General features: G+C 45.4%; 2 protein-coding genes across 5 annotated transcripts in view; one reads left to right on the top strand and one right to left on the bottom strand.

Annotated features, from left to right (window-relative positions):
* The window catches only part of ADSS2 (adenylosuccinate synthase 2), a 45,555-nt gene extending 42,229 nt beyond the window's left edge, over window positions 1-3,326 (bottom strand). For 3 of the 4 annotated variants that reach the window (XR_006100541.1, XR_006100542.1, XM_042438012.1), the window contains exon 1: window positions 3,024-3,326. Coding sequence is in view for 2 of the 4 variants with exons in the window: in XM_042438012.1 (XP_042293946.1) it covers window positions 3,024-3,173 (150 nt within the window). In the remaining 2 variants the exon portion in view is untranslated. The remainder of the gene's footprint in view (window positions 1-3,023) is intronic. The other variant, XM_042438004.1, reaches the window with a different exon arrangement.
* Window positions 3,327-5,480: 2,154 nt separating this feature from the next.
* The window catches only part of CATSPERE (catsper channel auxiliary subunit epsilon), a 120,878-nt gene continuing 115,179 nt past the window's right edge, over window positions 5,481-11,179 (top strand). Inside the window, exons 1-2 of the mRNA XM_042456618.1 lie at window positions 5,481-5,601; window positions 11,036-11,084. Of these exons, the coding sequence (XP_042312552.1) occupies window positions 5,528-5,601; window positions 11,036-11,084 (123 nt within the window). The 5' untranslated portion in view covers window positions 5,481-5,527. The remainder of the gene's footprint in view (window positions 5,602-11,035; window positions 11,085-11,179) is intronic.

Here is an 11,179-nt window from a genome sequence, read left to right as displayed (position 1 = left end):
AGTTAGGGAGGGAGGAGCCTCTTTCTTCAGGCCAGTCCCTGATGGTACTGGGCCAGCCTTCTCTCTCCCTCAGAGGCCAAAAGATGACAGTTAGGGAGGGAGGAGCCTCTGTCTTCAGGCCGGCCTCTGATGGTACTGGGCCAGCCTTCTCTCTCCCTCAGAGGCCGAACGATGACAGTTAGGGAGGGAATGATGAGCATGTTTGAAATACCCACAATGCAAACTACTGTATACACAAAGACCTAAAGAGGTATGGAGTTCTACACTTTTAATAGGTCTTCTTCTGCATCCATCTCTCCCTCTTGTCATATCTGAAGGCTAGAGAAAGAACATCTAATGCAGTACAAGAGGCTACAGCTATAAGATAAAAAACAAGTCTCCTATGTATGTACTGCACACTCAGTGCTCTTCCTACTCTACATACCTTTTGGAAATAATTCAGCTGTAGAGAGAGAGAGTGTGTGTGTGTGCATAAACTTCAAGTCACCTGTCCAGTTATTGTGACCCCATAAGAATTTCATAGGGTTTTCTTAGGCAAGGGATACTCAGTTCCTTCCTCTGAATTATAGCCTAAAGCACCTGATGATCATTGGTGCTCTCCTACCCAAATGATAACATGTAGACTATTTCAGGATCTGTGAACTCCCTGTGATGTTGTGTGCCTTCGAATCGTTTCTAATGGCCCTGTTACAGGATTTTCTTGGCAAGTTTCTTCGGAAAGGGGGTTGCATCGCCCTTCTCTGAGGCTAAGAGACTGTGAGGTCTATTTCCAGGAAAACCACTTAGGTGTTTTAACTATTATTTTCAAATGAACTAAGGCTATTTCTGTTGCATAATTTATACAACACCATCATGAGCGTACATGAGCGCGACCCCCCTCCACCACAGACACATTAGATTACTTAGAAAAAAGAGGCAGGACTCAATTCCTAAGGCATATCAACCACACCTTTCGAACAACAAATGAACATTTACGGGGGGGGGGGGGCTTTCTTTACCACAGACCAGGTTGACCAGACATCCTCCTTTTCCAGGACCTGTCCTACATTCCAACCTTCAGTCCAGGAGGAATTCCAAAATGTCCTTCATTTTGAGCATGACCAAGAAGCACAAGTGTTTTGAGCTTTTATTTTGGTTATGGTCTCCATTTTTCCTTGGGTGTCCTCCATTTCGTGGTGCCTGGTGCTCCTTTGCAGTGAGGACATCTGGTCACCCTGCTGTAGATCATAGGCACCAAACACTTGAGGGATGTCTGTTGTTCTCCTGCCCGGGATGGGAGGCCAAAGGAAGAGAAGGGCAAAGGCTTCCTTCTCTCACTCTTGGCAAGGAAGGCTTTGCCCCTAAAAGGTGTCCCTGTCTCAGACAGAGCCTCACAGTTTGTGAGAAGGCAGCTGACCTGAGGAACAACACAGTCATCCTCCAGCCTCCCTCAGGCGCAGGGTGAGCAGACACATCCTCCTTTCCCTGGACACCTCCGACATTCAGGGTGACCAGGTGTCCTTAACCACAAAGGAGGACCAGGCACCACAAAGCGGAGAACGTTCAAGAAAAATGACCAAACAAAAGCTGAAAACACTCATTGAAATGGAAATTCCTGCTCCTTAGCCATTCTCAAAAGGGAGGACATTTTGGAATTCCTCCTGGATAGAAGACTGAAAGGCAGGGCCTGTCCTGGAAAAGGAGGAGGCGTCTGGTCACCTGCCTACATTCCAACCTTCTTCTGTCCAGGAGGGATCCCAACACGGCCCCCATTTTGAGCATTAATTTACAGTGAAACGCAAGGTGACCAGACTTCATCCTCCTTTTCCAGGAGGCATAATACATTTCCACCTTGTGTCCGGGAGAGATTCCAAAACCTCCTCCATTTGGGGCATGACAAAGAAGCATGGATTTACACTTACATGCAGGGTGACCATACTTGTCCTTCTTTCCCAGGCCATGTCCTACATCCCCTCCTTCTTTGTTTATTTATTTCAAGGCGCTTATGTCCTGCCTTTCTCCACAATGGGATTCATTCATTCATTCATTCATTCAGGATCCTGTCCTTGTGTCCAGGAGGAGGGATCCCCAAACGTCCTCCATTTTGAGCAGGGCCCAGAGGCGTGAAGGTAAAGACACACACAGCCTGCTTCCATCTTGGAGAAGAGGTCTTTCCCCAAAACAGGTCGGATGCTCAGCAGCTCAGCCATCAGATCACTTGTTAATATTATCTAGACCAGTGGTCCCCAAAGTGTGCCTTTTCAGGGGTTCTGGACTACAGCTCCCAGAAGCCTCAGCCACGTCGGCCAATGGCCCGGGATGCTGGGAGCTGCAGTCCAAAAAGATCCTCTGAAAGGGCTGCATTTTGGGGGCCATGGTCCAGGCCGTTTCATGGGGTCAAAGCCTTGAGGTTTGGGCTGGGGCCGGGTCCGACATTTTCCTCGTGGCAGGTCCTCCATTTTGTGGTGCCTGGGTCCTCCTTGGTGGCCTCGGAGGGACCATCTTGGCCTCTGAGGGCGGGAAATGCCCGCCACGACGAGGCCCTTTCCTGCCCACTCAAAAGCCGAGTCCCCGGAGCCGGTCCCCGAGCCTCTCCCTCCGGGAAGCCGAGGGCGGCAGTTGCCATGGAGACCGCAGCGGCGGGAGGGAAAGAAAAGGCCTCCCTCCAAGGCGGCGGCGGCGGCGGCGTCCGCACGCATCAGGGATAGATAACCCGGTTCGACACCGCTTTAACTGCGGCGGCTGTGGAAATTAATAATAATAATAATAATAATAATAATCCGCTCTTTTACATTATTCTTATATTTATTTCCCGCCCTTTTATAGTATTAATATTATTATATTTATAATCCCACCTTTATAATATATATACATATATATATATATATATATATATATATCCCGCCATTTTATATGATGATTATTAAATTGACATTCTGCCGCGGCAGAGAAAGCGTTAAAGCGGCGCCAGACCGGGTTCTCTCTCTCTTCTCTCTCCTCCGGTGCGGATGCACCTCTCAAGGTGACTCCAGCCCCGGCCTCACCTGGCACCTGCAGACGATGTCCGCGTCCTGCGCCAGCAGATCCACCACCTTCCCCTTGCCTTCGTCGCCCCACTGGGCCCCCAGGACCACCGTCACTTTGTTGCCCGGGTGCCGGGAGGCGCTGCCGCCGTTGGGGACGCTTTCAGACATGGCTCCCGCTGCGGGCGAAGAAGGCTTCCCTCCTGCGCCCAAGACACATGCGAGGACGACGAGGAGGAAGCAGCAGCAGCAGCAGCAGCGAAGGCGCGCCCGACTCCGCCGGCTCTTTCTTCCCCGCCTCCTCCTCCTCCTCCTCCTCGCGCCCAAGGAGGAGACGCCGCCGCTGCCGCATCCGCATCCAGCGGAGCCTCCTGCTCCAGCCGCCGCCGCCTCCTATTGGTCCTTCCTTGACATCCTTCCCAGAGACCCGCCTCCTCATCTGCATACAATGAGTTGTAGTTAAACATCCATTTTATAAAAAGGGCCTTTGCGTCATCATGTTCGAGGGTTGAACTACCTTTCCCATGATGCACCTTTCCCAGGCCCAGTGGCCTCTCTGTGACGTCATTCCGATAGACCCGCCCCCTCATCTGCATACAAACCCATTTTCAAAAAGGGCCTTGGCGTCATCATAATGCCATCGGGTTGAACCGCCTTTGCCAGCTATTATATTGTTTTAATGAATTGTAGACATTTTTGTCTTCTTTTTAAAATTTTATTGTAGTAGTTTAGTAATATGTTAATGTATTATTTTTGTATCCTTTTTTAAACTGTGTTGTTTTTAATGTTGTAAGCTGCCCTGAGTCCCATTCTTGGGAGAAGGGTGGGATTATATAAATACATATAATAATCAAATAAATATCAACACATTGAAACAATGAACATAGCTATACTCTTACATTCCATTGTACTACCTTTCCCTTCCGTTCTTCTCCAATCTAATCTTCCTATCACTCAACTTTGCTTCATGCTGCGCTCTTCTTCCTTCATACAAACTATATAGATCAAAAGGCCACCAAACAGTGATACCTTTATTGGCCAACCGAAACACAAAATATACTTGTTGCAAGCTTTTGAAGCTCCACGGGCTTCTTCATCGGGCAAGATGTTACAAACCAAATAAAATGGAGATGTTAGTAAGATGCCTGCATTTTGTTGTTTCTGTCCCTAGTTTAGGTGATATGGGGAGGGTAAATTTGGCAGGCTGGCTCCTTCTCCTGGCCGTGTGGGAACTGGGAGTTTAACAAAGTCCAGGACATTTAAATAAAAAGTCTATTGACACATCAATGGGACTCTTCTCTTGAAGCCCAATATGTCTCCATTCTTGTCAGGCCACAGGCCTCTTGTAGGCAGACGACAACGGATTTTTCAAGAAGCCTCCATGTTTTTGCACCAGGAGTAAGAGGTAAAACATCCTACTTTGCTTTACTTCCACTGTTTCCATTTGATTTCTGGCCTCCTTGTACCATTAGTTCAGTGGTACTCCAAACCCATTTTATTAAATCAAGACTTTCCTCAACTTCTCTTTTATCTCATCTATATACTTTCAACCACACTTCTCTTCGAGAACCTCCTTTATGGACTGGTCAGTCATAAGTATCCCTAAATCCAAAACACACTGCAGAAACAATCCAGTTGGGGACAGCTTTAACTGCCTTGGCTCAAGTGCTAGGAAAATCCTGGAAATTGCACCAGAGCTCTCTGACAGATGTTTCACAAATTTACAGTTCCCAGAATTCCATAGCATTGAACCAGGGGCTCTCAAACTGGGTTATTCCTGCAGTGTTTGGATCAACAGTCACCTTCTTTCACAATTTAAATTCCTTCTCTAACAGAGAAGACTAAATGTCTCACAAAACTACAGTTCCCAGGATTCCCTAGCATTCAGCCAGGGCAGTTAAAGCGGCCTCAGACTGGATTATTTCTGCAGTGTGTCTTGGACCCTACTCTCAATTAACTTATTCTTCCTTTTCTTGCTCTTTTAGACCTATTCTGAAGCACTACTACACTCTTATCGCGCGGCTATTCCACCGGCTGCCTCCCGTTGCATCCTGGGATTTGCAGTTTAAAGAGGAAACGTTTACAATTCTCAGAGAGAGAGCTGAGGCCTCACTGGACTACAAGCCCCAGAAAGCAACAGGAGGCAGTCAGAGCCGTTAAAAGTGGAACGGCGAGGCTTTAAAAGAGTATAAAAGCCTATTATATAGGGTCTGTGAACTCTCTGTTTCTGCGGACTTGTGTGCCTTGGAGTCATTTTTAACTTATGGCGACCCTCATAAGTACAAAGGGGTTGCCATCTGGCCTCCTCTGAGGCAGAGAGAAGAAAGAGTCTGCCTGTGGCGGGGCATGCCGGGAAAGGAAGTTGTGTGGCTTTGGCCTCGTCGTCGCCTCAGTGGCGCGAGGAAACAGCGCTAACCAATGGCGGCGCGCGAGAGGGAAGGAGGGGGCGGGGCTAGAGCGCGAGGCGGCGGCGGTTAACTAATAATGAGCGACGGTTGGGGAGCGCTTATGATTGGACGGCGGCGATGGCGGGCTTTTCGTCCCCGCTTGCGCCCCTTTGTCTGTGGTGGTTGGTCAACACATGCGGGGCGGTGTGGAGGTACGGGAGTGAAGGCTTTGTTGCGGGCACCGAGAGGAGATAGCATGGCTCAGTGATTTGGAGTGTTGGGCTGCATCCACAAAGGAGAAATAACCCGGTTTGGCACCGCTTTAACTTTGTCTGACTTTTGGCTAAGGAATTCTGGGAGTTGGAGTTTGTTGTGGGGCCCACAACAAACTCCAACTCCCAGAATTCCTTAGCCAAGAACCAAACAAAGAGTTAAAGCGTGCCAAAAGTCAGACATTCGAGAAACGTACCATATCACAACACATACATATAACATATATGGTTGAGTATATACTAAAACGAGTAGACATAATACAGCTGCAAATAAGCTTATTAAGTGAATTTATATCTGTGTATACACACTCATCCCAACATATTTGTGGCTTTGATATTTGCGGGTTTGGTTATCCATGGATTTGATTAATATGTTCTCTCTAGGAATATCTAGGTCCTCCAGTGCAACTCTATGGTCAACTTTAACTAAAACGTTGCACTGAAAGACCTAGAGATTACTAGGCAGCTGTAGCTCCTCCAGTGCTGTTCTGTGGTCTGTGTCTGTTGGACGTTGACCACAGAGTTGCACTGGAGGACCTAGAGATTCCTAGAGAGGTGTCCCCTCGGGTAAAAATAGTGTTTTTGTTATTTGCGGCTTTTGGATATTCACAGGGGTCTTGTGCCCTTAACCCTAGCAAATATGGAGGGACAAGTGTACAGTCATCCCTCCGTTTTTGTTATGGTTCGTTCTGGACCCACCTGTGAAAATAGACATTTGCGTATATTCAAAGCCCATTGATTAGAATGGGCATGCGCTCCCTGCGCACCATTTTAATCCTGGGGAATTCCAGATCAGAGCCAGGCACATGCTCTTGCTGAAGCCCTGGCATGAACTGCAGAAGCATGGCCACAGCCTGCATTTTTCAGCCCATCTGTTTCAGGCCCTGCTCATCTTTACTGGTGGTAAGTTAAAATGCATTGATCCCAATGCAAACTACCGAGAAACTCTACTGTTCGTGTGTCTCCAACACTGAGCATTTATTTCTACTCTTTGCTTCAGTTATTCTCTAGTGGTTCTTCTTCGTAGTCTCTGTTGTTTGCATTGTTATGCCTTTACGTTTATATTTTCCTTAAATACCAAAACTCTAGATCTTCCTTCTTATTTATTTATTTAATAATAATGATAATAATAATTTATTTATAACCCGCCCAATCGCAAGGAATCAGGGCGGGTTACAACAGTAAAGATGGTACAAAGCAAATAAACAATAACAATAAAGTAATGAAACAATACATACACAATGAAACAATTCACAATATCAATAAATAGCAAAAAATACATAGCAGTGCACAGCAGCAATAAAATTAACAAAGCAGATTATATAGCAATAAACAAACAAAACAAGTAAAATTCTCAATCCCAATCCCTAACCTAAAAACAGTATAAACGATATACAATCTAAAAACACTACAATTTGCCCTTGTAATTTGCTGCCATTCTCCCAAAGTGGACTCTTGGCACATGGAACAAAAGATAAACATTTATACATTCTCTAAATATCTGACATGTTTTTTTCTTATGGGCTCCAACTACCTATTATATAAGCATTTGTAAAGTTCTGTTCTGTTCGAACCCCCTCCCGCCATGGCCTTACCTTTCCCTAGTGATGGTATTGTATGTTCCCATGAGGCAAAAGGTTGTGATGGGGGCTAACACAGCCTCAAACAGACGGCCCAAAAGGGCCGCCGTCGGACTAATCCGTGGGTTGGGCATGCACATGATTGCTTGGAGGCCATGCTGGGGCCTCCAGACACAGCCCAAAACCGGCCACAAAAGGAGCGGTTTCTTACCACTCCTTTTCTCAGCCCATTCAGGACCGTAGCAGCAGCCACCCTCAGGATCATTGCGTCTGGTTGCTGCAGTCCTGTGGCAATTAGGATGGGATCAGCCTCTGGCCTCTCCTACTGTCCCGTCTGCTTGGCCTTGCAGTTTCTGGTAGGATCTCTCACATCAAACTTTTGTTGAGCTAGACTAAATGTGCCAAACAGTTACTGGGAAGTGGGGGGGGGGTTTGACACTGAGACAATGGCAGGGGCATTTGAGCTAACTCTGAAGGAGTTTGTATTGCACAGAGCTAGCCACCAGTAAACCACTTCTGAACATCATTTACCATGAAAACCCTATGAAACATTCCAAAAGGAAGCTGCTGGTGCTAGAAGATGAGATTCCCAGGTTAGAAGACATGCTGTTTAACATCTACATGAAATCACTCGAAGACATGGACCAGAAATTTGGTGTTTGCTGTCACCAGTAAGCAAGTCTATCTTTGGGTCTCATCTAGGAGAAAAGCAGAATATAAATTAAATACTGTATTGCACAACACACATGGAATGGGAGAAGTAGAATCAGGAGAAGATAGACGTTGTAGGACAAAAAAAAATGGGGTGTATAAATGTTGCAATACTTGGGGTGAGTGAGCCAAAGTGGACAGGAATAGGATATGTCCATTCCTATAATAACAGGAAATGAAGATTTAAGAAAAAACGGAGTAGCATTAATACTAAGGACAGATGCAGCAAAAGCAGTCAGTGGATAAAATGGAAAGTCTGACCAAATAATATCAAGACTTTAGGGAAAGCCCATCAATGCAGCCATAATTCAAGAAGAGGGAAAAAATTAAAAGATTATCTGCTGTAGTCCAGGAGGAAACCGATTATACACCCAAACAGGACATGCTGATAATCATAAGTGATTGGAATGCAAAAATAGGAATCAAAAGAGAACCGAACATCATTGGAGAATCCGGCCTAAGATCAAGAAACAAAGTAGGAAAGCAACTTTTGTGAGGCCAGTAGTTTGCTGATTACAAACACATTCTTCAGGCAACCAATGCAATAGAGAAGAAAACAAAGCCGAAAAGAAAGAAAATCCTCACTGGTTGACAAATAAATCAGGTCAAACAGTTAAGAGCAGGAGAGAAGCGGAAGTAAAAGGTGACAAAAACAGGGCCAAAAACCTGAATGCAACTGTTCAGTAACTTGTGCATAAAAACAAAGAGAATTAATATAATAATCAATGCAAATAAATGGAAGATGACAAAAAAAATAAATAGAAAAGACATCTTCCATAGTATCTGAGAAATAAAAAGGAAGTTCATACTAAGAATCGGGGTGCTCTGTGACTAATGGAAATACTACAGTTGGCCCTCTGTATCCGTGGATTGTGCGTCCAGAGATTGAACCATCCACAGATTTATTTTTTAAAATAATAATTATTATTATAATATTCATTCAGGGCAGATGGAGATACAGAGGGAGGAGACAATTAAAATATAATGGAAGAGAAGAACACAAGAAGGTGCTTGTGGTCCCCAAACTGTCTCCCCACTAAATTAGTGTGGACAGCCTTGGTGGCAGCGCCCCCCTGTTGCTGCTAGATGCTGTATCAGTGAATAGTAAAACAACTGCCATACAGGACTTGATCTTGGATGAACATACTGACCTGGCCTGTATTACAGAGATCTGATTGGATGATGCTGGGGGGGGGGTGTTAACCTCTCAGTTTTGCCCAACAGGATTTTCTGTGCAGCAGCAGACAATACCTGGGGGTAGCGAGGTACAGTTGCACTGGTGTATCGTGATTCCATCCCCCTGACCAGATGCCCCCTCATGCAGTTTACTGGTTTTGAGTGTGTTTATTTAAAGGTGGGTAGCCAGGTCAGAATAGGGATTCTGTTGGTGTATTGCCCACTCTGCTGCTTAACAGTCTCCCTTCTACCTGGGGTGGTCTCAGGGTTGGTGTTGGAGTCTCCTCATCTAGTAGTCCTGGGGGTCTTCAACATCCAAACTGAGACTGCCCTTTCAGGAATGACTCAGGACTTCATGGCTTCCATGACAAACATGAGGCTGTCCCAAGTGGTATCTGGCCCTACTTATGCTGTTGGACACTCTCTGGACCTTTTTTTTTCTGTGCTGGGTTAGTGATGATGATCTTGGTGTGGCAGAACTCTCCACAGTTCCATTGTCATGGAGAGATCATTTTCTGGTCAGGTTTAGACTCACTGGGACTCAGGACCTCTTCAGAGGTGGGGAACCAATTAGGATTGTCCACCCCAGGAGGCTGACGGATCCAGATGGATTCCTGAGGGCTCTTGGGGAGTTTCCTGTCACCTTGGCAGGCGATTCTGTTAAAGCTCTGGCTGACCTTTAGAACAGGGAAATAGCCAGAGTGGTGGGCACAATCTCCCCTGAGTGTCCCCTCTTATGGAATGGAGCCAAACCAGCCCCCTGGTTCTCTAGGGAGTTGATGGTGATAAAGTGAGTGAGACAGAGACTAGAGTGACATGGCAGAAGACTCAAAGTGAATCTTAAGGGAATAGAGCCTATTTGGAGTCCTAGAAATTTCTGGAATTTTAACATTTCTATCTATAACCTGGGCTAATTTACCTCTCCTATTTTATCCTATTGTTTTAATAATAATAATAATAATAATAATAATAATAATAATAATAATAATTTACAGTGTATTTCCTGCCTCTCCCCACGGATTGTGGCGGAATTACAGCAATAAAAACAACATTACAACAATAAAAGCTACAGTATCATATAAAATACACTCAGTAAAACAACCACGCCACTATCAATACAATACACAAATCATTATGAATGGGGGTGGAGCATTTTTAGATCTCTTATAACATACTGGATGGATACACCTGCCGGAAGAGATCTGTCTTAAGTGCCTTCTTAAAGGCATCTCAGGTGGTGATGAGACGGATCTCCTCCAGCAAGCCATTCCACAATTTAGGGGCTACGGCAGTGAATGTTCTATGGGAAGTTGTTGTTAACCTGGTCTTTACATGATCTAATAAATTCTTCTCAGATACAGTATTCTGAGAGTGCAGGGCAGATTGTGTAGGAAGAGGCGTTCCCTCAAGTAACTCGGGCCCAAGCCATGTAGGGCTTTAAAGGTAATAACCAACACTTTATACTGCGCCCGGAAGCTAATCGGCAGCCAATGAAGAGATTTTAATGCTGGTGTTATATGGTCAGACCTAGATGTTCCAGTGACCAATCTGGCTGCCACATTTTGCACCCATTGAAGCTTCTGAACTTGGTATAAAGGTAGCCCCATGTAGAGCGCATTAAAGAAATTTAAACGCGGGATTACTGTCTGGAAATCTACTGCCTGCTTGAGGGATGGCTGAAGGTATACACATATACAGTGCGCCCGCGCTATAGGCGGGCACACCATATGTGGCTTTCTGCTTACGCAGAAGCCGCCTGACAGGAGAATGAATGGAATCAAATGGGACTTCAGTTTACGCATTATTCAGTTTATGTGGGGTGTGTGTGTGTGTGTCCGGAATAGATCCCCCACGTAAGCCAAGGGACCACTGTATTTCATATATGTTTTTCGTTATTTTACTTCCAGATATGAAACGAGCACGGGAGACTATTTTATATTTTCTACAAGAACTGTAGTAAGTGTTACCAGTCAAAAGTCAAAATATCGAAAACATAGTTTCCACTATTTTCACTGGTGAAGATCTAATAATCTGAACTTTCTGCAGTAGCT

Source organism: Sceloporus undulatus, chromosome 1 (assembly GCF_019175285.1).
Source record: "Sceloporus undulatus isolate JIND9_A2432 ecotype Alabama chromosome 1, SceUnd_v1.1, whole genome shotgun sequence".
Lineage (NCBI taxonomy): Eukaryota > Metazoa > Chordata > Lepidosauria > Squamata > Phrynosomatidae > Sceloporus > Sceloporus undulatus.
Note: the sequence above shows the minus strand (reverse complement) of the source record. Positions and strands in the feature narration are given on the sequence as shown.